The following is a 26,129-nucleotide window of genomic DNA, read 5'->3' as shown; positions in this document are numbered from 1 at the left end:
TTGTATGTTGTATACTCATTGTGTTTCAATAAAGTTCGATTTAAAAAAAGGTACGTTCTAAACGAAGCTTCAGACGTCACTGATCACGTGACTCTGGCCAAACGAATCAAGCCTCGACACGGTGCTTCTGAAGCAGCGCGTTGATCTTTCTGACACACGCACCGGAGCGTCAGCTTCAAGCGGACCATCACTACGTCTCACATCTAAAGGTGTCAAGGTAACTTTGAACTGAGTTCAGTCAATCTGGAGTTTTTCCAAGTTTTCTGTTGCTCTCTGTGAGAGAAGAGCGTTAAAGGCGGGGCTCTCCAGAGTCCAGCAAAACAGGAAACCACAGCTGGGTGTGTGTAAGTGTGCAAACCAATAGAATGCATCGTGGTGGGGGGGGCATCACGGGCAAGAAAAAAACAAAATAAAAACAAAACAACAAACAGATATTATGATACAGACTTATAATCTGCACCCATGTTTTTTCTACATTCTATAAAGTGAGCGCGAGAGCCATCGGTGCGCCTGCGCGCTGCTGAAGTCAAAGTAAACTTTATTGTCATCTCCGCTACAGACAGTCCAGCATATGGAGAGACGAGACGACGAGGCTGCAGTTACAGCGGTGCAAGTAAACAAACAATAAATATAAGAAGAGTAAGAAAATAAATCTACACTTTAGGACTCGGGGTAAAGGATCAATAACAATTTACATTTATAATTTACAGTTTGATGATTTAAAGTCTCACACAACCCGTCAAAAGGGGCGGGGCCGGCTGCTTCCAAGTAGAGCACATTTCATTTATAATGATGTAAATCCAAGCCCATCATGGATTCACCATCTGAATCCTGGGTTGTGTGAAATCCCAGAAATCAACCTTAGACAAAGTGAATCTGTGAACTAAGGTGTAGGTCTGTTAGGTTTATTGTGCTGATCCTCGGGTTGGGGGATTTGTGTTTGTACTGGAAAATTCAAACCAATGGAAGATGGACAACAAAAGTTCAACGCCATCAGGTGCTCAGTTTATGTATTTATTTTTGGCCTACATCAGTAAGAAATGCCAAATTATATACACAAAGTTACAGGAATCACCACTCCTGTTATTCATGATGATTTCAGTAACATCACATAATAACATGTAACGTTATTATGTGATGTGCGTACTGTTAATGCTGATACTGTGGTGAAATTCTCTGCTTCTTTTGTGTATTCTGCATCTATTACGTCAGATTGTCTTACCCCTCATATGGTTGAGGATTTTGCCAATACCCTGTTAACTACATGTTCCTCCATCCTCGACACTGTGGCACCTATTAAAATGAAGCGCCCCAGAACTTACTCACAATGTTGGTTAAGTGACTCTGTTCGCGCTCTACGACGTGCGTGTCGGCGGGATGAGAGAAGGTGGAGGAAAGATAAACTCCAGGCATCTTACGACATCCTACGTACTAGTCGCTTGAAGTTTCAAACTGCTGCCAAAATGGCTAAAGCAGCTTTTCTTTCAAAAATTATCTCTACCAATGGTAACAATCCTCGAATTTTATTTTAAATTTTTAACTCTGTGGTCAACCCCTGCCCCACTATGCCGCTGCCGTGCTCCACGGTTCTTTGCGAACAATTTTTAAATTATTTTTTAGATAAAGTCTCATCTCTTAAATCTGCTCTTCCTTTAATGACAGGCCCTGCATTTACCCCTGACTGTTCCTCTTCCTTCTATCAGTTTGAACCCGTTTCACTCCCTACTCTTAAGCGTCTGGTTGAACAACTGAACAATACTAATCTCGTATATGATGTTCTTCCATCTCGTATAGTTAAGGACTGTTTTAGTGCAATTGGACCTAGTATATTGTCCCTTTTGAACTCTTCTTTGCTCTCTGGTTGCGTACCATCAGCCTTTAAACATGCTATAATTCAGCCTGTTCTTAAAAAAAGGAACCTCGATTATAATGATTATGCGAACTATAGGCCGATTTCCAAGCTTCCGTTCTTGGCCAAAATTCTTGAGAAGATAGTGTTGCTTCAACTCCAGGCCTACCTGGATGAGAATAGCATTAATGATAAATTCCAATCGGCCTTCAAACCACATCATAGCACTGAGTCAGCGCTGCTCCGAGTTCTCAATGACCTTCTACTAATGGCTGACAATGGACGCTCCTCGGTCCTAGTGCTATTGGATTTATCGTCGGCTTTCGATATGGTTGATCATAAAATCCTATTGGCGAGACTTGAGCACACTGTAGGCATCAAGGGTGTCCTTGGATTGGTTTAAATCATACTTGTCCAATCGGCTCTCCTCGGTTCACTTGGCCACTTCCTCTTCCTCCGCTGCACCTGTCTGTTGTGGTGTCCCTCAGGGATCTGTGTTAGGCCCTACTCTGTTCTCATTGTACATGCTTCCATTAAGCGCTATCTTTGAGAAATATCACATCGCTTTTCATTATTATGCTGATGACATTCAGATCTACTTTAGGTTAAATGATGACCTAGCTTTGTCCTTGAATAGTTTTCGAGGGTGCATGTGTGAGGTCAGGCAATGGCTCCTGGCAAATACTCTTATTAATGATAAGAAAACTGAAATTGTGGTCTTTGGCAGTGACGTCCTTCGTGCCAAACTTCGTGATGCTTTTGGTTTTCTCACTAGCTCCTTTTCCGACACTGTTAGGAATTTGGGCGTGTTACTTGACAGCTCATTTAAACTTGATAGACAAGTGTCTGCTGTTGTTAGATCCAGTTTTTACCAACTCCGCCTTATTTCTAAGGCCAGGCAGTATATCCCGCATAAAGACCTGGGAAAAACTCATCCATGCCTTTGTAACTTCGAGGCTGGATTACTGCAATTCACTCTATTTTGGACTCCACTCTGCCCTCCTTCATAGATTACAGACAGTCCAAAATGCTGCTGCACGCATTCTAACCAAACATAAGAAGTTTGCCCACATTACTCCCGTCCTAGCTGATTTGCACTGGTTGCCTGTGAAATACCGTATCCAATTTAAAATTCTGCTGTTTACTTTTAAAATCACTAATAACACAGCACCGAGCTATCTTAAGGAACTCTTAAGCTCATATGTTCCTGCTAGGGCTTTAAGATCATCCTCACAGTTACTGTTGGTGTGGCCTAGATCTCGGCTGAAGTCTAGAGGTGATGGAGCGTTTGCCCTGGCCGCACCAGAGTTGTGGAACAACCTTCCGATTGGCATCCGGGCGTCTGACTCTATTCAATCTTTTAAATCACGGCTTAAAACGTATTTGTTTAATCTTGCGTTTTCTACCGGTTAAATGCTGGCCTTGTCTGCAGTGATTTATTTTACTAATTTTCCTATCTTGCTTTTTATTTGCGCTGTGTATGTCTTATCCCCATTGTGTGTTGATGGCACAGTTATATTGTGCTATAGCTATGTGCTATAGTTATATTTTTTCTATTGGTGGCTTTTTCCTGTGAGCATAATTCTACACTTTTATTTTTATGACTCTGATTATACTTGTGTTAATTTGTTCTATGTTAAGCACTTTGGCATGCCGTTGGTTTTTAAATGTGCTCTATAAATAAAGATTGTTGTTGTTGTTGTTGTTGTTGTCCTGTAAGCACAGTCTGCCTGTGTCTTTTCTCTGCAAATGAACATTTTCAGCCAATATAGGTAATACATCAACATGGCTGCCGTGGCTAAGTTAGGAATATTTATAATGTCATTTCCAAAACTTGCATATGATCTGCAATTTGTAGCAGATCTACTGACTGTCACAGAGCAGCTGGAGCAGTCTCAAATGCAGGTCAGTCCACTGCTGCCCCCTGTGGCCAAGTGCCATAGCTACTGCTGGATGAACTCGTGACACATGTGCACCTGTTTCTATGAACACATTGAGTCTGAGTGGCTGCACTTACACTGGTGCATTCAAACATATTGAAAGATGCCAGCAATGTGGATTGTCAAGACTCAAACCAATCCACATTGCTGGCGTTGCATCTTTCAATGCCAGCAATGGCAGGTATCAGTGCTCAAAGCTTTTGTGTTTGTTTCCAACAAGTTGCCCACCTCGGGAAACAAAAATGTGCTCTTTTACTTGTCAGATGAACATATGAGACACTTTGACTCTTCAGTGCAGTGTGGAGCCTAACAAAGATCTGTTTTGTGTCCCAGCTGATCAGCAGGAGGAGGAGAGTCTGACGGAGCAGCAGAGGAACATTTTCAGCTACTTGGACTCAGCTCAGCCACTACAGAGGAAACAATGAGCTCAACACAGAAGGTGACAGACAGAGCAGGACCATATGACCAAAGATATTTATCACCATATACATTTGAACATTTGCCATAACGATGTAGCTGACGATAGAATTGACACCAGACAAAATACTTTACAGCTGCACAACTTTATTAAAAAGCCATCAATGTATTTTCACTGAAACAAGCAGCTGTTGTTTATGTGCATTAAAGTTATATAAAAATGTAACAGTGCAAATGCAAATTCCTCGCTGACAGTTTAACCAAAAGGCGTTTCCAGTGGAAACTGGCCGACACATCCTGAGCATAACCATGTATAATATCCACTAAACTTCAGAAGAGGTTATACAGTCGTGGCCAAAAGGTTTGAGAATTGCATAAATATTGGAACCTGGAGAAGTTGCTGCTTAAGTTTTTATAATAGCATTTTGCCTGCACTCCAGAATGTTATGAGGAGTGATCAGATGAACTGCATCGTCCTTCTTTGCCATGAAAACGAACTTAATCCCCAGAAAGCCTTACCACTGCATTTCATTGCTGTCATCAAAGGACCTGCTGAGACCATTTCAGCGATCGTCTTCTTAACTCAGGTGAGAATGTTGGCGAGCACGAGGCTGGAGATCATCATGGCTGTATCCCGATTCAGGTTCTGCAGCTTTAAAGTCCTCAAGGGTACTCAAAGACAGCTAAGGCCGAAGTGCGAGGCTCGTAGGCTCGTGAAATGGGACGTCTAGCCTCCGTCGTGCTGCCCAGGTTGCCTAGCAACCATGATACTAACAGCTGGAAACGTTTCATACAGCTGTGTTTGACAGAAATGAAGGAGAACATATTTAGTTCATTTGTTTCTACATGAGCTCTGTGTGATTTGATGAGTATCTGAGGCTGAGACCACAGGACTGTGAAACATGATTGTTGGGCTTCATTTCTGTGCTGAACAGTCGTTTAAGATTAGCTGTAAATAACAATTAGCTGATGTTGTTCATGAGACTAAAGTCATCTCACTGTGGTAATGTAAATATAATATGGCCAATATTATAGTTATTATATTAATCACTTCACTCACAGACAAGTATCTGTGACAGTGTGTATATAGATGTATCATATCGTTAGCTTCATAGCATAAGTGCCTAAGTCATTTTTTGGTCAAATTGAAAATATCAATTAAAAATATGCATGTGATATTTAGAAAATTAGTTTTGTCTTGTTTTCCGAAAACACAAAAAAATGACTTAGGCACTTATGCTATGAAGCTAACGATATATAAGAGACAAATATTGTTCTTTTAATATGTTGGTACTAAATTTGGCTCAATGCTTACATATATGTGTAAAAAGCAAATGTAGGAGCTGTGATAACTGTGTCTGATAGAATGAAGAGTAGACTGATATATGAAATATTCCTTTATTGGGTGAGAAAATCAGACCATGTCATAACTGCTGTAAGTCACACAGAATAGATATCAGAGCCTTAAACAGGCTGACTTCTGCTAAATGGGTCAAACTGGGCAGAAAGTCTACAAACACATAACATCCTTATAGAATATGATGTAACACTATAGATCAACTTAGCTCAGAATATATAAAGCATATAAACAGTTACAGCAATATGATTCAACAAACACAGCAGCTACTGATCCAAAATACTCAAAGCTTCATAGTCAAAGGAGCTTGCAAAGAAAAGCGTCTGGACTTCTTTAAGTTACTTGAAGATGTTTCACCTCTCATCTGAGAAGCTTCTTCAGTTCTAAGGTCAAATGGTGGAGAGTCCCAGATATAAACCTAGTGGGAGTGACCCCCCACAGAGGGACAAAAGGACCCGCTGATGATCCTCTAATCGCCTGAGCCAAGGTGTGAAACTGGGTGTGGGCCCCAATCAGCCAGAGTTTCGGGTGAGCTCATTGTGAAACCTGGCCCCACCTTATCATGCGAATTCCTGAGGTCAGATGGCCCAGGATGTGAGTGGGCGTTAAGGCGTCTGGGAAGGCATCTCAAAACTGGATTATAGATGGCAGAGAGTTGGTGTCGTAAACCCCCGCCTCTGTTCAAAGATGGTCGCTCACAGTGGACATAGATGGCTTCTTTCACTGCTCTTTCAAACCATCTGTCCTCTCTGTCCAAAATGTGAACATTGGCATCCTCGAAAGAGTGTCCTTTATCCTTAAGATGCAGATGGACTGCTGAGTCTTGTCCTGTGGAGGTGGCTCTTCTGTGTTGTGCCATGCGCTTGTGAAGTGGCTGTTTGGTCTCTCCGATGTAGAGGTCTGGGCATTCCTCGCTGCACTGTACAGCATACACCACATTGTTAAGTCTGTGTTTTGGCGTTTTATCTTTCGGGTGAACCAGTTTCTGTCTGAGTGTGTTGCTGGGTCTGAAATGCACCGGGATGTCATGCTTGGAGAAAACTCTCCTGAGTTTCTCTGATACACCGGATACATAGGGGATGACAATGTTGTTGCGTCTGTCCTTCTTATCCTCCCTCGCTGGTGTCTGGTCTTCTTTTCTGTGCCTCTTTGCTGACTTTAAGAACGCCCATTTAGGATAGTGCTTCCTTTACGTGTGTGTTCCTTCTTTTGTCCTTCAGGCTTTGAGGGAACATGTTCTGCCCGGTGGTGTAGGGTCCGAATTACTCCAAGTTTGTGTTCCAGAGGGTGATGGGAGTCAAAGAGGAGGTACTGGTCTGTGTGTGTGGGCTTCCGGTAAACTTCGATGTTGAGGTTGCCGTTCTCTTCAATGTGCACAGCGCAGTCCAGGAAAGGCAAACAGTTGTCCTTTGTGTCTTCCCTGCTGAACTTGATGTTTTTATCCACAGCGTTGATGTGCGCAGTGAAGGATTCCACTTCTTGTGTCTTGATTTTGACCCAGGTGTCGTCCACATATCTGTACCAATGGCTGGGTACTCTTCCTTTGAAAGAGCCAAGAGCCTTCCTTTCCACTTCCTCCATGTAAAGGTTGGCTACAATAGGTGACACGGGGGAGCCCATGGCACAGCCATGTTTTTGTCTGTAAAAGCCTTCGTTGTATTTGAAATATGTAGTGGTGAGGCAGAGGTCTAACAGGGTGCAAATCTGATCGGGTGTGAAGTTGGTCCTGTCCTCCAAGGAGCTGTCTTCTTGTAGTCGTTTTCTGACGGTCTCCACGGCCTCCGTGGTGGGTATGCAAGTGAAGAGAGAGAACTGAAGAAGCTTCTCGGATGAGAGGTGAAACGTCTTCAAGTAACTTAAAGAAGTCCAGATGCTTTTCTTTGCAAGCTCCTTTGACTACGATGACCTGGATGACTGAGAACCTTCACAGACTCAAAGCTTCATAGAACTGAAACCAACATTTATTTTTAGCTCCATCCTGCTGCTGATACAGACTTGAGGTTTCTGAACATTAAACTTGTTGCTGCCTTTCATAGTGTGTAACTTGAAGGCCCTGAGTACTTTCTCCCACACTGGAAACACTGGGATGATCACATTATTTGAACATGACCTAATAAGACTGATTCAGCACAGACAGTTATGTTAAACTTTCCTAGCAGTCCTTCACAAACAGGGAACAGTCTGTCTATTCTCTCCATCTGTCAGCTGCTGCTGGCTCTTCCTCCTCCTCTTCCTCACACACTGCTGAGTTTGTCCTGGTGGATCATCAGGGCCCTGTTTCAGGAAGCCGGTTTAGTGGAAAAACTGAGTAAGTACACCCTGAGTTAACGAAAACTCTGGGTTTTCGGTTTCACAAAGCGAGTTCAGCTGAAGCCTGAGTGAGTCACTATGACGACACACGCCGTGAAGCTAACCTGCCCCCTAGCAGGTTAACTACAACTAACCCTGACTGTCTCCGCCCCTTTGTCGGAAACCTGACAGTAGGAAGTGTCGGACATGGCGTGTCCCTTCCTTGAAGAGCCAGTAGATCGTGAAGCCCAAATTCTCCGCAGAGCTCTCCGCCGGGAGAGAGTGATCAGATCGCGTTTGGACATTTTATCATTTCCTGATGATTTCCTGTGTGAACGTTACCGTTTTTCAGCACAATCTATAAGTTATTTGAATAACATCCTCAGGCCATATATTACACATGTGACACATCGTTGACATGCTCTCAGTTCATTACATATTATTTGTATTGCACTTCGTTTTTTTGCAAACGGGAGCTTCCTGTATAATATTGATGACGCTGAGCACATTTCCAAGGCTACCGTCTGTCGGGCAGTCAGGAATGTTACAGTTGCACTGAAACGTCTCCTGTACTCGTTTGTGGTGTTCCCCGGTCATAGACCCACAAGATTTATCAAAGAGGGATGCCACAAAATTGCAGGTATCAGGATGACCAAAACTTAATTTATGATGTGGTGATACTTGAACTACTACTTAAATTTTACATTTATGTTCACGGTTCCCAGGCGTGATTGGCTGTACAGATGGCACTCACATTCCAATCATTGCTCCTTCAGTAAATGAAGGAGACCATGTGAACAGGAAGTCTTTCCACAGCATTAATGTACAGGTACATAGTTCCCTGTAGCATTTCAAACTAACAAATATTTCATTATAGTAATGGATGCTAATTTGTGTTCTCTGCACTGTGAAGATCATATGTGATGCTGCCAACATTATCACAAATGTGGAAGCCAAGTGGCCAGGCTCTGTCCATGACTCACAAATATTCCGTGAATGTACACTGAGCACAAAATTTGGACATGGTGAGTTGAAAATACTTTAAAATATATAAAGACCAATTGCTTCAGGGACATTTGAACTGAAGTGTATCCTTCTGTCTTAGGAGAGTTCACTGGCTACTTGCTTGGTGATAGGGGGTATCCATGTTTACCCTATTTGCTTACCCCTTACCCTGACCCTGAACCGGGCCCACAGCAGCGATATAATCTGGCTCATTGCAGGACAAGAGCCAGAATTGAAATGACTATCGGAATGCTTAAGGCCCGGTTCCAGTGCCTGCAAAGACTCAGGGTCACCCCAGAAAGGGCATGTGACATTATTGTGGCATGTGTGATTCTTCACAACATTGCCACAATTAGAGGAGAACACTGTCCTTCTGAACCAAACATCAGCAGTGATCCAAACCATGAACATCCTGACCCTCCCACGGACATACAAGATGGAAGCGCAGTCAGAGACACCATATGTCACAATCATTTCCTTTGACCCATCACCTCAACATGTTGAAAGAAGAATAAACAGATTTTTGGATCAACTGGCTTTATTGGTCGCCTGTGTTTCCTGTACACAAAGTATTAAAAGATGTAAACCTCATAAAGTGTCCCTGTTGCTTCCTCCTCTGTAACAGCTGTCAATGTTTCTTCATTATTTTCCTGTAGTAAAGAAATAAACAACATTGCTGTTCTACTGTAAACTCATATAATCTGTGGAGTATTACTCACAACTGCATGTTGGTCTGGCTCAACAGGAGGCTGCACCAGATGCAGTACACCACCACCATCAACTGATAGAATATGAGGTTTATACAGGTCACTTATAACTTACAAGGGACCAAATGGCAATTAACAAACATACCAATCACCTTACACTTCATTGTCATTATGCTCTCAAAGACAACCAAGACTGAGGGAAGGCAAAATCAGTAGGAAAATAACTTCACTACAAAATAATCCATTATGGTAATGAGTTTATCAAATGAATGAGTAGCACTGCAAAGGTGACTGTGAAGAAAGGATGTATGCACATCATGTATTATTTTGAATTTACCCCCTATGTAGGCACTTGTGTCTTGCGGGGTTATTGACTCACAGGATGTCCCCGCAGAGATGCCTTCAGCCACAGGGCGCCCACTGTTTTGGCTGAGGGCCAACTGCTCAGCCTCTGTGAGTGGTGGTGGTGGAGGACCCCCACCTGTTTTTCGAGCCTCCGCTTTTTTTCTGTTGGCTATAACGGGTCACATTTGAGCATACAGAGTAAGCAAATATGTACTTGTAATGTGCTCAGATAATTTCAAAAAGTGCTAACAGAAAGAAAATTAATGTAGCCTCTAACTGCAATTGATTTACATCGGACAAACAGACCAAGCACTATGGCTCATAATACAATTACACCTCACCTGTTTGGACTATATTTTTATATTTCATTTTTACTTGCTGCCAGGAACGTTTGGGGCCTGTTGGGTTGCACCTGCGCTCACATAATCACAAAATAAAATGTATAAAATAACAAATAAAATATAATGTGTTAAATGTGTTAAATGGGTGGAAATCCCTAGATCAATGTTTATATTAACACTCACGCATTGACTCTGTCGGCTATGTTTTGCCATGCATGCTCTCTTTCTTTCGCAGCTGTGGCTGTGTTACTTTTTTCCGCGGAATTTGCATGTTATCGGCATATGCTGCCATCAGAATTTCGGCCTCAAGCGCTGTAAAATACATTGACCGCGCCTTCTTTCCCTCCGTCTCCTTGGTGACTCGCTTAATCTGTGCTCCGCTTATCAGGCCTTTATGTATCCTCGTCCGCGCGCTTCACTTGGGGTTAAAGCAACTCCGCGTTGATTGAACTAATTGTTATCAGCCTTTCTGAAACCGAATATTCCGAGTTGGACAGTTCGGGGTTACTCAACCCTGCGTATCGTTTTTCACTCTGAGTTTTCTAAACCGGCTTCCTGAAACAGGGCCCAGGGCTGCAAAGCCTCACAGATGATGTGCAGCAGTGGCTCCCTCAGTCTGTCCTCACTCTGGACACTTGCAGTCGTCACACATGGAAATCAAATGTGTGATAAGCTGCAGGATTCAAACACAAGTGTAACTTATAAACACATGTTCATACTTTTATTCCACAATCAGAGAGAAAGAAACAGAGAGAGAGTGCAGGACAGACAGACAGGTGACAGTCTCAGGTGTACACACTGCTACACAACAGCACCAGAGAAGCAGGATTTAGTGTTTGTGTTATTACGAGTGTAAACAAGAAGAGTTCCAGATGGTGCAGTGGACACATGTGTGACTGCTGTGATTAAAGCATCTTTCTTTCAGCTTAACGAGTGAACCGTCAGCTCGTTCAAACACACGTTAAAGTGCGTTTGGCTCGACACCACCGAACAGAGGCAGCAATATAACACAGCTAACATTAACAGTGCAGTGGATCCTGCTTGTGCCGTGATGTTCAGGACTGCAAACCGAGCAGCATCACTGACTTTCAGCTTGTTGTGTTTGTGGATATATGACTGACTTTAATTATCCACAAAATCATCACATTCTCTGTCAGATTAAGGTCGACTATTGAACGGCGTATATTTTAAAGGCTTTAAAACCAAGTTAACGCTGAAAGTACAAACATCACTAATGTCACATAACTCTGCCGACAAGGCATAGCTATGGCTATGAAATGCTCTTTGTGTATCACTTCTTCATTATGAAAGATGTCATTAATGCACTAGTAATGTCTCATCTGGAGTATTGTTCAATCATTTGGTCAGCAGCTAATAAGACAGATCTTAACAGACTTCAGTTAGTCCAGAATAAGGCGTCCAGATTAGTGTGAAGATGTTCATACTATACTAATATTGATCAAATGCATAATAACCTTTCTTGGCTTAACACCAGGTTGGATGTAATGTGTTAGAACTACCAGCAGGTGGGGATAAGAGACCTTTAAGGTGTTTGGTGCCACGCTCCACCTTCAGGTTTAAAACTAGTGTTAATGGAGTTTGAAGGTTGAGTTTGTTCCACGACTGCATTTCACTCACTGCCTCTGTTTGTATCTCTGTCACTGCAGGACCAACATGGAGCCAGAAGTCAGCGCTCTCAGGAGGCCGACAAACCTCACAGAAGAAAGGGAGAGAAAAAACACACCTGTGACTTGTGTGGGAAGGGTTTTACTCTGAGGGCTAAACTAAAACAGCATCAGGTCATCCACACTGGAGAGAGACCGTTCAGCTGTGACTTGTGTGGAAAGTCTTTTTCCTTGAAGGGTTCCCTAAAAGAACACCAACTCGTCCACAGTGGAGTTAAAGCGTACAGCTGTGATCAGTGTGGCAGAGCTTTTACTCACAGTAGCCACTTACAGAAGCATCTAGTTACCCACTCTGGAATTAAGCCATACAGCTGTGATCAGTGTGGCAGAGCTTTTACTCGCAGTAGCCACTTACAGAGGCATCTAGTTACCCACTCTGGAATTAAGCCATACAGCTGTGATCAGTGTGGGAGAGCTTTTACTCGCAGTAGCCACTTACAGAGTCATCTAGTTACCCACTCTGGAATTAAGGCATACAGCTGTGACATCTGTGGAAAAACTTTCAGCCAGAGAGGGAGCCGAAATACACACCTACGCATTCACACCAGACATGATGTGTACTGCTGTGAACAGTGTGGCAAACAGTTTACAACAGACGCACACTTACAACGACACATGTTTACCCACACTGAGGAGAGACCTTATCAATGTGACCTGTGTGAGAAGACTTTTAAATCTCCACATCACCTGAGACAACACCAACAGATCCACACCAGAAAGAGACTCTACAAGTGCAGCTACTGTGAGGTATGTATTTATATTGTTATCTTGTCATTTTAGCCTGACTGTTTGGAACAACTCTGCTCATTAAACTGTGTTAGCATGTTAGCAATTCTACTGCATGGAAAAGCAGCTCTGAGTGATTATTCAGATTTTCCTTTCAGTTATGATTTTAGTATTACTGTAGTATTATGGTGGTAGTATTGTAGTTATTGCAGCCCAGTAAACTGAGTGTGTTAACTGAAACAGTCAAATGTAGTTGGACGTCTGCAGAGATGCTCTTTATTTCAGGCGACGTTCAGGATACAAATGTTGAAGGACTGACTTACACTGTCTTTGTGTCTTTGTTTAGAAGCAGAGCGACACAGATGGATCCAGTTCTCAACCCTGTCATCACTGTGGTGGTGGGAAAGACTTTCATTGTGACCTCTGTGGAAAAACTTTCAGTCAACAAAAGACCCTAAAAGTACATCAATGCAGACACACTGGAGACAAACTGAAATACTGCAAAGAATGTGGGAGAAGCTTCACCACACCAAGTGATTTAAAACGACATGAACTGATTCACAGTGGGGTTAAAAAGCACCTCTGTGATCAGTGTGGGTCATCCTTCACCACTGCATGGAAGCTTAAATCACACAAACAAGTCCACACAGGAGAGAAACCACACAAGTGCAGACACTGTGAGAGAAGCTTCTCACAGTCAGGTCATCGTAACCTTCATGAACGTGCACACATGGAAGGAAACTACAGCTGTGACCAGTGTGACAAGAGCTTCAGGAATCTCAGTTCATACTCCAAACACAAACGATCCCACGTTACTAATAAACTGTTTCACTGTTACCAATGTGCCCAAACATTCACCTCATTGTCTGCTCTGTGCAAACATCAGCGCAATCACTCAGGGCTGAAATCACTCCCATCACTGGATCACAGTGAATCTGAAGACACAGAAAGATCCTCTGGTTTCTGTGTCAGACTCAAAAAGCTTGAGATCAGGCTCCACAGAGTTCAGATAGAATCATTTAAACTTGTGTTGAACTGAACTGGTTGCTGGGCTGAACTTCTACATAATACAGATCTACATGGGATCTTCTTTTCTGTTGTTTTACTGAGTCAGTTTTGTCCTTTTTTCTCTGTCCTGGTTTTGCTCGTCTGTAAATGATTTAAACTCAGTCAAATAGTTCATTGTTCTCCAGCAAAACGTTTTGGAAACTCGTGTTTAACCTTTAACACTCTGACATGTTTTAGCACACAAGGCTTCATCGGGGAGTTCACTCATGATTGGACCATGAGAACAAAGGTTTTTAGTTCTTTCAGAATCAGAATCAGTTTATTGCCAAATGTTGAGCAGGTTTACAACATTAGGAAATTGCTGCGGTGCTTCAGTGCAAACATAGTGTCATAAATTGCGATTAAATAGACATGAAAAAAAAAATAAAAGTAGGAATAAGAATTAAAAGTGCTATGTAGAAAGATATGTGCATGAGATATACATGAGATATATACATGAGAATAAGAATTAAAAATGCTGCATAGAGAGATATATACATGAGTGCAGGTGGTGATCAGTGCCAAGCCTGTAATGATGCAGTGACACAGCGTAGGGTCATGTGTTTGTGGCGGGGACAGTCATATGGTTATTGTTCATGTGTCCAACAGCAGAGGGGAAGAAACTGTTCTTATGGTGAGAGGTTCTGGTGCGAATGGACCGGAGCCTCCTGCCTGAGGGGAGCAGGTCAAACAGACTGTGTCCAGGGTGAGAAGGGTCAGCTGAGATCCGAGCTGCACGCCCCAGTGTCCTGGAGGTGTACAGGTCCTGGAGAGATGGGAGTCTGCAGCCAATCACCTTCTCAGCAGAGCGCACAACACGCTGCAGTCTCTGTTTGTCCCTGATAGTGGCTCCAGCGTACCACACGGTGATGGAGGAGGTGAGGATGGACTCGATGATTGCAGTGTAGAACTGCATCATCGTCCGTGTTGGCAGGTTGAATTTCTTCAGCTGCCTCAGGAAGTACATCCTCTGCTGGGCTTTCTTGATGACGGAGGTGATGGTGGGCTCCCACTTCAGGTCCTGGGTGATGGTGGTACCCAGGAAGCGGAATGAGTCCACAGAGGTGATGGGGGTGTCAGTCAGGATGATGGGGGGGAGTGGGGCTGTGTGCTTCCTGAAGTCCACAATAATCTCCACTGTCTTCTGGGCATTCAGCACCAGGTTGTTGTGGCTGCACCAGGTCACCAGACGTTCAACCTCCCTCCTGTAGGCAGACTCATCCCCGTCCGAGATGAGCCCAATAACGGTGGTGTCATCTGCAAACTTGATTAGCTTGACAGACTGGTGGGTGGAGGTGCAGCAGTTGGTGTACAGGGAGAAGAGCAGAGGAGAAAGAACACAGCCCTGAGGGGAGCCGGTGCTGATGGTCCGGGAGTCCGAAACATTCTTTCCCAGCCTCACATGCTGCTTCCTGTCCGTCAGGAAGTCGGTGATCCACCGGCAGGTGGGATCAGGCACATTCATCTGGGAAAGCTTGCCTCGGAGATGGTCTGGAAGGATGGTGTTGAAGGCAGAGCTGAAGTCCACAAACAGGATCCTGGCGTAGGTTCCTGGGGAGTCCAGATGCTGCAGGATGAAGTGTAGGGCCATGTTGATGGCGTCGTCTACAGACCTGTTGGCTCTGTATGCAAACTGCAGGGGGTCCAGGAGGGGGGCGGTGAGGGTCTTGAGATGGGAGAGAACTAGGCGCTCAAATGACTTCATGACCACAGATGTCAGAGCCACGGGTCTGTAGTCATTTAGTCCAGTGATCCTAGGTTTCTTGGGGACAGGGATTATGATAGAGGACTTGAAGCAGGCAGGCACATGACATGCCTGCAGTGAAGAGTTGAAAATGCCAGAAAACACTGGGGCCAGCTCGTTTGCACAGTGTCTGAGGGTGGCAGGAGACACACCGTCTGGGCCGGGAGCTTTTCGAGCATTCAGACTCCTAAACTGCTTCCTCACATCTGCTTCATGAATATGAAGAGTTGTGGTGGGAGGAGGTGGTGTGAAATCCTCTTTTGTGTGGGGTGAGGAGGGGGGTGTTGTAGGTGAACAGTTTGAAGGTGGTGATGGTTCTATGGAGGGGGGAGAGGTGGGGGAGTTAGTGTCCAAAGTGTCTCTATTGTTTGTGCCGTTGGAGGTGTGAAGGCTGCCTGATGGCTCGTCAAAACGGCAGTAGAAGTCGTTGAGGGTGTTGGCCAAGAGCAAGTCGTCAGTGGAGTGGGGGGTTTTAGGCTTGTAGTTGGTGATATTCCTAAAACCTTTCCACACAGAGGCCGAGTCATTCTCTGAGATCTGCTGCTGCATCTTCTCAGAGTGCTGATGTTTAGCAATGTCCACTTCTTTAGTGAACCTGTACTTGGCCTCTCTGTAGCAGTCCCTGTCTCCGCTTCTGAACGCCTTTCTCTTTTCCAGCCACAGCGTTTTTGAGTTTAGGGGTGAACCAGGGTTTGTCATTGTTATAACTCACCCTGGTGTGTGATGGCACAATGCTGTCCTCACAGAAGTGGATATAGGAGGTGACAGTGTCCGTAAACTCGTCCAAGCTGTTAGAAGCAGCCTTCATTGTGTCCCAGTCTGTGGTCTCCAAACACGTGCGAAGCTCCTCCACAGCCTCGTTGCTCCACAGTTTTTTAGTCCTCACGACAGGTTTGGAGAGCTTCAGCCTCTGTCTGTACGCGGGGATTAGGTGGATCATGACGTGGTCAGAAAGTCCGAGTGAAGCGCGGGGCACCGCGCGATAGGCCCCGCTGATCGTGCTGTAGCAGTGGTCTAATGTCCTCTCCTCTCTGGTCGGGCATTTAATATACTGCTTGTATTTTGGAAGCTCATGGCTCAGATTGGCTTTGTTAAAGTCCCCAAGAGCAATGATGAGAGAGTCCGGGAATGTCCGCTCCGTGTGGAGAATCTGCTCTGCGAGTGCGCACTGAGCTGCTTGCGCATCCGCGTCTGGCGGGATGTAAACAGCGGCCAGGATGAATGAAGCAAACTCCCGCGGAGAATAAAACGGTTTGCAGTGAATAAAAAGATATTCCAGAGAGGGAGAGCAGTGCTGAGCAATCACTGTCACATCTGTGCACCAGCCACTATTGATGTAGAAGCACCACCTTTGGTCTTACCGGAGAGAGCGGCCTGCCGGTCCGCGCGCAGCAGATGAAAGCCCTCCAGCTTGAGTGCGCAGTCTGGGATGTTCTCACTGAGCCACGACTCCGTAAAACATAAGACACAGGAGGAGGCAAAGTCTCTGTTCATGCTTCTCATCAGGGCCAGTTCGTCAATCTTATTCCCGAGTGAGCGTACATTGGAAAGGAAGATCCCAGGAAGAGCCGTTCGCAGTCTGCGTCTCCTCAAACGCACGAGTGCGCCGGCTCGCTTTCCTCTCCTTCGGCGTCTCGCTCTCCTGGTCAGAGTCTGCAGTAAATCTGCCGCAGAAGCGACAAATATTGGAAATAAGTCCACAGGCGTTGTAGTCCTGTAGTTAAGGAGCTCTTCACTGGTATAAGAGTATCCCGAGGAGTGCCCAGACACAGAAGAAATGCACAAAAACAAAACAAAAGTAACGCACTGAAGCACCAGGGCATCCATACGCGGCGCCATCTTGGTTGGGAAGATGGGAAGACTTTCAAAGAGAGTCTTGGAGCTGTTTGATGTTTCTGTTTTTCTGAAACCACCTGAAAGAAAAACTATTTTTCTTGCTTTATGTAGTGTGGAAGTTTTTAATGTTTCTTCATCTGTGATGTTCTTGAATGTGTTCACGTGAAGATGGTACAAATAAACTGTCCTTTCAGCTTTAGCTCCTAATTTATTCATTATTTATGGATGTAGCACAGCAGCCGTCTCTTGATTAACACATGGAGGGCTCGGGATCTGATGGTGTCGTCTCCCTAATTTGCCCACTCAGTAAATCTCACTCATGGCCAAGAAATTGAAATAAACCTTGTTTCCCTGCTGGATAGTGATCCACTGTAACTCTGCTCCTCCTTCCTGTTTAGGATTTCTGTGGCTGAAGTAAAATTCCCTCCATCCATCACTTATCCCAGCTAACCCAAAGTGAAATAAAGTTTTGCTGGTCTTAAAAAAGCATTACAATAATGGGCATTACCAATGCAAACTGAATGATACAGAAGATGAAAGAAGAGACTTTGATCAGTTAATAAAGCTCATGATCTGGATTCATTGTGGCTGCTACACAGATACTTCTGGGTCACTTCTCTCAGTTAGGAACCTTCCTCACCAAACTGACTGTTGGACCACACCCCTGGTTTCATGAGAAATTGTTTCAGCCATGATTTCTCTTCCTGTATTTCAGAGTAAAGACTGAAGTGACAAATGGAAGCATGTTTAAAAAACACAATGTGAGAGAGACGTTGAGCTCCTTAGAAGTTACCCTGGGTTTTTCTGTCACCCTGCTAGATGTTACACACCTTGTTATTGGACTGATTTCTACTGCTGGACTACTCCTGCGGAGAGTAACAATACTCTTACTAATTAGCTCCCTTTCACACCTTTGGGGATATTTATTTTTGTGTTTGCAGCGCTGTGAGCCAGAACCGCGAGAGAAAAATCTGCAACAGCGACGAGCCGAATGCTTACGTGAATCGCAGCAGCTGCACATGTGCTACGCTGAATTAGAGGATATCTTTGCTCTGGATTTCTATTTCTACTTTTTCATTTCTATATGATTCTTCTTGCATCTAAACAAAGATGATTCAATTTGCTAAATGTTGATGGCTCTTCGTGCTCAGGTGTAAATGAGACGTAATATTTGCTCTTGGTTTGGTTCTCCTGTACAGAACCTTGCAGTACAACAGAAACCTAAAAACATTATTTGTAGTTGTTATTCTTAGTTGTTCTGCTGCCTAAATACCACAGGGTCTAAATTGGTGAGCGTGTTTGCCACTATATTTGCCCTGGATGTAGATGCAGAAACTCTTGCTCTGTATTTGAGAGAGAATCTTAGAAGAGATGTGACCTGTCAAAAAATTGCTAGTAAACGTAGCAGGTTCAGCTCTTTCAAGGTTACTGCTGAATGTAATGATGTGGGTGAAATGTACAATCCTGAACTCTGGCCTGAAGGGGCTCTGGTCCGGCGTTTTTATGAACCTCGTAAGCTCGGTACGGTGGTGCCAAGCTCAGTGGATCCAGCAGGGGAGATAACTGCGCCTTCTGGTACCAACGTATCAACATGAAGATGTCTATTAGGATATTATCTTACAACTGTCATGGTCTACGTTTGGGACAGAGTGCAGGGGACAAAGCTCGACGGATTGTTGTGGACAGTCTGCTTGCAGAATGTGACATTTTATGCTTGCAGGAGACATGGCTGTCCAAACAGGACCTGGGAAAACTTAACTGTCTAAATGCAAGTTTTTTGGGAGTGGGGGAATCAACAACTGATCTCAGCACAGCTATAGTCAGAGACAGAATACCTGGAGGGGTTGCTGTGCTTTGGGACAAAAAAATAGACCCTGTGATAAAGCCCATTAGACTGGATGTAGACTGGTGTATTGGTATACAATATACACAGAACAATAGTAGTTTTATCATTCTTAATATTTATACTCCCTATGAATCTTGTCAAAATGAGCAAGAATACCTCAGTAGGCTGGCTTTTATTAATGCATTTATTCAAGACAACGATACTTACAGCATATATGTTTTGGGTGATTTTAATGCTGATCTCACAGACAGCAGTTCTCAGTTTGCTGACCACTTAACTCACTTCTGTCAAGTTAATAATCTTATCTTGTCTACCAAAGTGTTGCTGCCTGCAGACATCTATACATACATAAGTGAAGCCTGGCATAGTACATCATGGCTGGACCACTGTATCTGTACAGCTGATGGACATGCAGCTTTAGCAAACATGACTATCAGGTATGAGGTAACTGTGTCAGACCATATACCTTTTGGTTTTACTGTGAATGTGGAACAAATGCCAGCATCAACTGGAAACAATATTGCTACCAGTGTAAAATTAGACTGGTCAGCTTGTAGTGAAGATGATTTCTTAGCTTATCATAGTGATACCGATATACATCTGAACAACATTTCTTTGCCCAAAGAAGCTATTTTGTGCAAGGATGTCAATTGTAAGAATGCTGTGCATAAACATTTACTCTGCTCCATGTATGATGATATAGTGACTGCTCTGCATGAAAGTGGTACACTGCTTGATAAACAATATAAGCATAAGAAACCTAACATCAGACCTGGCTGGAAAGAACATGTATCCATGTACCATGATGAAGCTCGCATAGCTTATAAATGTTGGGCCATGGCTGGAAGACCTAAACAAGGCCCAGAATTTGAACAGAAAAAATGTGCGAATGCCAGATATAAGTATGCTGTTCGCTTCATAACTAAAAATGAGCAAATGCTGAGAGCAGATTCTTTGGAAAATGCTGTGAAATAATATGGCAGATTTTTGGAAAGAGGTGAAAGCTCTTAATAACTGTAAACCATCTCTACCATCAACTGTTGAAGGTGTTTCTGGGGCAGATAACATTGCAGCGTCATGGAGACAGCATTACAGTGCGTTGTTTAACTGTATAAAAAGTGATCCATATGAGGACAATCTTGACATGAGTAATGACACAATAAGTGTAAGGACACATGAAGTATATGAAGCCATTCATAGGTTGTCTGATAATAAATCCTCTGGTTTGGATCACATCACTGCAGAACATTTAAAACATGCTAGTTTAAGGCTAGCTCTTTTAGCACTCTGTTTCACTGGGTTTATGATTCATGGCATATTACCAGACTCAATGCTGTGTATTTTACTGGAACCAGTTATGAAAGACAAAGCTGCAAAAGTGAGCTGTTTGGATAATTACAGGCCGATTGCACTAGCCAGTATTTTATCTAAGGTGTTAGAAAGAATCTTGTTTGATAGAGTTAGTGTGTTCATCTCTTCTCTGGATAATCAGTTTGGCTTCAAACCAAAGCACGGCACTGACATGTGCATATATGCACTCAAGGAAATAGTCAGGTTGTATAGGGCTAAAAATTCATCTGTCCTCATGTGTTTCATTGATGCCTCTAAGGCTTTTGATCGAGTAAACCACAGAAAACTTTTTGATAAAATGAAGAGACGGGGAGTTCCTCAGTACATGGTGAGGATTCTCTCTTACTGGTACGCTCATCAGAACATGCAGGTTAAATGGGGAAGCAGTATTTCTGCCCCCTTTGGTGTCAGCAATGGTGTCAGACAGGGTGGGATTTTGTCTCCAATTTTATTTAATTTATATGTTGATGATCTGTCCATACAGCTGAGAGCCTGTAACACTGGGTGTATATTAGGTAAAGCACTGATAAATCATCTCATGTATGCAGATGACCTGGTTGTTTTTAGTCCAAGCAGTGCTGGGTTACAGGATCTTCTCAATGTCTGTACTGAATATGGTGTGCAATATGACATTGAGTACAATGCTGCTAAAAGTGCTGTTCTGATATGTAGAACCAAGCAGGATAAGCAGCTAAATTTCCCTTTGTTTAAACTGGCACAAAAAACTCTTGAAGTTCATAAAAAGGTGAAATACCTCGGTCACTTTATTACTGAGCAAATGAATGATGATGATGACATATACAGACAGCGGTGTAAGCTCTGTGTGCAGGCAAATACTATTGCACGCAAATTCAGCTTTTGTTCACTTCCAGTTAAAGTGGCTTTGTTTAAAGCGTATTGCACACCGCTATATACTGCCCCCTTGTGGTCATCCTACAAACAATGTAGCATGCAGAAGCTGCATGTTGCATATAATGATGTGATGAGAATCCTTTGCAGGATACCTAGAAGTGGTAGTGCCAGCCAGATGTTTGTAGCTGTGGGTGTCTGGACTTTTAAAGCACTTTTAAGAAAGTTAATGTTCAATTTTAGAGAACGACTGGATGGTTCGAGTAACAGTATAATTTTAGCACTTACAGATCCGACAGTGAGTGGTTCCCGTTACTCATCCAGTCTCAGAAAGCACTGGTTAAAGTGTTTGTGTACTTATTGATTTATTTTAAGTAATTGTGTTTTATGTATATTATGGTTTTATATTTTTGCAAATGCTTTATATACTTATTTATATACATATATTTAATGGTTTATACCTTGTGTGTGTGTGTGTGTGTGTGTGTGTGTGTGTGTGTGTGTGTGTGTGTGTGTGTGTGTGTGTGTGTGTGTGTGTGTGTGTGTGTGTGTGTGGGAGTTGTGTGTTTTTTTTCTTGTCTTGTTTTTATGGACATGAAGTCTGCCAATAAAGATTTAATTGAATTGATTATGAAGTTATTGAGCTGCACATACGTTACGACCTGCTTAAGTTCGAGGTCACAGCGTCTGTAGAGCAGCTGGAACATAATGAAGTCTACAAGGTTAAAGTTTTCTCTTCAGTTATTGTTCTTTCTGCTGCTTGGTTTGATGGATCTGAGAGCTTTTGTTTTTATTATTGTTATTATAATTATCATGAATATTTTACTCTCTAGAAGCTTTAAAATAGTGTTTGTGATTTCAACATCTGAGCAGTTTTTAATGTTTTTATCACATATAAATGTCACAGCAGTGGGTCCTGGCCCAATGCTTTGTGTTTTTGGTTTTCTTTGACTCTTGTTTTTCTTGCTTTTTGTTCTTCTTATTTATCAGGCTCTCAGTAATCTTAGTTCTCCCTCCCTCAGTGTTCATTTCAGCCTGTGTTTAGTTTCTGTTCCCGTGTCCCACGTTTCATCGTTTCATGTCGAGTCAGCCCTGTCTCTCTGTTTCCTGTGTCTCCCCAGTCAGCCCCGCCTCCCTCGGGCACTCATGTGTGATACAGAGTAATAAACCTGACTACATTTGCTACACTCTCTTTATTACCTGTTACTTTAAAATTCATACACTAATTATGTCTGCCCATCTCTCTAATGTGAAGGTCAAAGGTCAACATCCCAGTGACATAAGAATAATCCCAAAGGGGCAAAGGCAGCGGTTAATTTAGCACATTTAGCATTAAGGGTACAGCAAGGATATACTTTTACTTATTGTGGCAGGGGTGTGGTCTCTGGCCTGCTGCAGTGGAGGCTGGTGGCGGGACGTTGGACGGCACAGGTGAGGGTGATGGAGCTCATGACTCTCCCCTTTATAGTGACGGAGGAGACTGGCGTGGGGGAAGCGTGTAGTGGAGGAAGCCGAGGAGAGAGCTGGTTTCTGGCTACAAAGACGGCGTCAAACCAGAAAAGATTGCTCGTGGTCAAATAATGTGTCAATCAGCTGTGAATCAAACTGTGTGTGGCTCAGTTCATGTCACAGTGTTGTTTAGTATATCTTCACTTGTCTCACTCTCCTTCTGTTCTGTCCATCAGGACGATCCTCAGCGCTTACACAGATCCTCCATCGATGTTTTGGATCCAATCAGTGATCAGTTCTACGAGGAGGCCTGGATGTTCACCAGCGCTCGCTACACCTCCATCTACCAGAAGGTGAGTGTACTCCTTTGTACTCAGATTAACATTTTACTTCTTAAAATACATTTTCATATATGAGCTTTCTATTATTTCATGGGCCATTTAATCAATATTAAAATTACAAGCATATCAACAAAGGTGAAGCTGGTTTTTTCCACTTGCTGTCACACAGTCATGGAGGAATACAATAAATACATAATCAGTCATAGATCCTGAACAATGACATTAAAAGAAAGTCTGTGGCTCTAAAAACTAAACAGTATAAAGACATGCTCCAAGCTGCTGTTTCTCTCCTACTCCTCTAGGTTTTCCACTGTCGGCCATCCAGCGATGCTGGAGGGCTACCTGGCCAATGCTGGCCTACACAAAGAGGTCCCGGCTCGGAGGAGCTGAAGGAGATCCTTGCCTTCCTCGTCAGTTTCCTCTTCAGTTCCTATCCCAACAAAACCTTCTTGCACCTATTAGCTCCAAAGAGGCTATGGTGCCCGTGGAGGTCTGGACCTGAGGCCTGTGCTCATCACGTGGATAGAAAACACTCTGACACCATTCTGGAGGTCTGATGGGACTCTGACCAAAACACAGATGAAATAAAACTTGTGGCTGGAGCTTTTAAAATTACTTTTTCACCTCATAGATTAATGCTCATGATAGCATGTTAGCAAGACAGCATCTCCCCAAGGTGAACCTCTCAGGAGACATTTACTCTTAAACTGTAATCTGGTTGAGACTACTTGAGGAGATCTTAGTAGCGAGTATGTGGATTTAGTCTCTTCACCAACAGCAGACAGACCCATGCCAAGAAAGCAGACATGTTCTCAAAGAAAGCCGAGAGCAGAGATTGGAAAAAGCTCAAAAGAAAAAGCTGCAGCTTCAGACGACTATCTGCCTGTAAGGCTGAAAAAGTCCAGTTACGCTCTATTTTGGAAAAGCTCCCAGTTTTGGTAACCTGGACTTTTATTTCCCCTCTTCTGCTACAGATGTTGACTGTGACCTCAGAGGCCAACTGGACCACACAGCTGCAGCAGGAGTGAGGGAGAGGAGTCTTCATCCAGCTTCAAAGAAAACATCCAGGTAAAGTGACGTGGATCAGCGGATAAAGCCGTCTCCACTTTCAAAGGAGATCCTCTGAGAGAGAGACTCTCTGAGCCATGTTAGCCTCAAATTATAGGACTTTATAGCACAGCAACACTTTTAAAGGACAAAAATAAGATAAAGTGTGACTGTAATACAAACAAAGTATTGCATGTGTTTTTAAAAGTGTTCCTCCGATGGGCAGGATATCACTATTAGACTGTCCCAGCAGCCAACTTCAACAAGAGAGCACAGCAGCATTCAGTGATCAGCACAGATGTTCCTCTAACACTCAGCATCTGATCCCTGTTGGTCTGTGTGCTTCTGCTTTTGCTCAGTTAGAAACCCTGCAGCAACCCGACCCAAAACTGTGTCTTCTTGTTGGCCTCAACGTTGAAGTGTCAAACGTCCAACATCTGGAAAGGAAACCACGCCAGTGTACTGTGATGTTTCACCAACATGTGGCAGACGCTGGTCCTGCCTTTCATGCTGACATCAGCAGAGAGCCCCGCCTACCTCAAAGCCTCCCCTGTCATGTATTGATCAGGATGATTATGAAGATGAGCGAGTGTAAATAAGACTGTAAAAGTCCACGAGCAGAATGTTTGGATGCTTTCTAATGATTCATGAATATCATGAGAGTGTTTGTGTGTTTTGTCTTTTCTTTGCTGACGTTTGTTACTAACAAAGACAATTTACGCTCTGTGTGTGTTTTCATCCTTACCAGCCGCACTCTAACTGCAATGAAGGAAACAAACTGTAGAAATGGTCGACTCAGTGACTTCATAAAATATTGAAGTGGTTCAGGTAGAGCCAGTTTGTAAATGACCATGAACACTGAGCGTATTGTATCTGTACAGCATGTTTTTCTATTAGACAGATTTGTAACAGAGGCCTTGCTCTCAGTAAGTTTGAAATCTGATTTCTTTTGTAATCTCTGATCTTTGTGTATCCTGCTCAGTTTGCATGCTGCCTGTAGGAGTTTCTGTCTTTGTATTTGAAGATAATTAATTGAATATACTCAGCTGCTTCCCTTTGGTGCCTCACACATCACTGAAGTTTTTCAGTGTCCAGTTATTTGTTTTTAATAGCTGTTTGAATTCTCTGTATGTTTGACCCTGTAGACTGTTTAATGGACTGCTCGTCTTCCTGTTTGGAACCACTGCCTGTTTAGGACTAAAGATTTGGATTTTTGACTTTAACACAGCCTCTGCGTGTCGTCCCTTTGTGTCCTCGTCCTCTGTGAATGTGTCACAGATGTTTCCATGATAATAACACAGCTTTCCCACAGTGGCTTGCAGCAGCATTTATTCACAGCACGTTTGAGAAAGGTTCAGATGAACTCGATGAGTTTATATTCAGAATGATTCTGACACTGGGCCACTGTGAATTGTGATCTTTCATCAGGTCAATGTTTAAGTTCAGTATTTCAAAGCAGGAGCTATGAACAGTCATCATGTTGGCATTAGAATTATTATTATTAATCATTATTAATAATGTCGTTACTCATGTATAACTTTGATTAGTATACATGAATTTTATCAATAGTAAAAATAATGAATAATTCATGTATAACTTTTATTGTGTTTTGTATATTAATTATATTTAAATAGAGATGTTGACCCTGTCTCTACAGTAGCATCAGTGTAACATACATTATTGGTCCAAGCTGTCATAAATGGGGAGCCTGATCCTTTATTATGAAAACATGACGAGTATTTTTCTTGTCAGTTGGGAAGAAGTTGGTCTTTTTTTCCTTCTTTTTGCTCAGTTTGTCTTTTCTTTGATAATTGAAACTCTGATCAAACCTACTCATGTTCACAGCATGTAAAAGCAGCTGACAGTCCGTGGCATTGTTGTTTGTAGAGGTGCAGTGTAGTGGGAGCATAAATCAAAAGAAAACAGTAACATTTATGTAATAAAACATCTGAATGAAAA

The 26,129-nt window shown here is 43.1% G+C and overlaps 1 protein-coding gene and 1 long non-coding RNA gene across 7 annotated transcripts; both read left to right on the top strand.

Annotated features, from left to right (window-relative positions):
- On the top strand, window positions 1-26,129 carry LOC113018031 (phospholipase D1-like). 6 transcript variants are annotated; one of them, XR_013904872.1, is made up of 8 exons: window positions 3-217; window positions 4,123-4,228; window positions 11,918-12,682; window positions 13,008-13,194; window positions 23,019-23,135; window positions 23,426-23,674; window positions 24,098-24,191; window positions 24,530-26,129. XR_013904872.1 is itself a non-coding variant. In XM_080296724.1 (8 exons), exons 5-7 carry the CDS (start codon window positions 23,097-23,099, stop codon window positions 24,149-24,151), a joined length of 342 nt encoding a protein of 113 aa, XP_080152850.1. In that variant the 5' UTR covers window positions 38-217; window positions 4,123-4,228; window positions 11,918-12,682; window positions 13,008-13,194; window positions 23,019-23,096; the 3' UTR covers window positions 24,152-24,191; window positions 24,530-26,129. The 6 variants fall into 6 exon arrangements, 3 of the variants coding, with proteins under 3 accessions (XP_080152850.1, XP_026016893.2, XP_026016891.2); XM_080296724.1 differs by having other exon boundaries at window positions 38-217; XR_013904875.1 differs by lacking the exon at window positions 23,426-23,674 and having other exon boundaries at window positions 1-217.
- LOC145423980 (uncharacterized) lies at window positions 8,363-9,452 on the top strand. The gene is made up of 2 exons (XR_013904920.1): window positions 8,363-8,681; window positions 8,766-9,452. It is a non-coding gene; the product is annotated as an uncharacterized LOC145423980 (long non-coding RNA).

Source organism: Astatotilapia calliptera, chromosome 3 (assembly GCF_964374335.1).
Source record: "Astatotilapia calliptera chromosome 3, fAstCal68.1, whole genome shotgun sequence".
NCBI lineage: Eukaryota > Metazoa > Chordata > Actinopteri > Cichliformes > Cichlidae > Astatotilapia > Astatotilapia calliptera.
Note: the sequence above shows the minus strand (reverse complement) of the source record. Positions and strands in the feature narration are given on the sequence as shown.

Bases quoted from the DNA above. Each gene is read 5' to 3' on its own strand.
- LOC113018031 (XM_026161108.2), top strand. From the start codon at position 22,914: ATGTGTCAATCAGCTGTGAATCAAACTGTGTGTGGCTCAGTTCATGTC. The intron at 23,136-23,425 runs GTGAGTGTACTC...CTACTCCTCTAG, and splicing joins ACACCTCCATCTACCAGAAG to GTTTTCCACTGTCGGCCATC. The intron at 23,675-24,097 runs GTCTGATGGGAC...CTTCTGCTACAG, and splicing joins ACTCTGACACCATTCTGGAG to ATGTTGACTGTGACCTCAGA.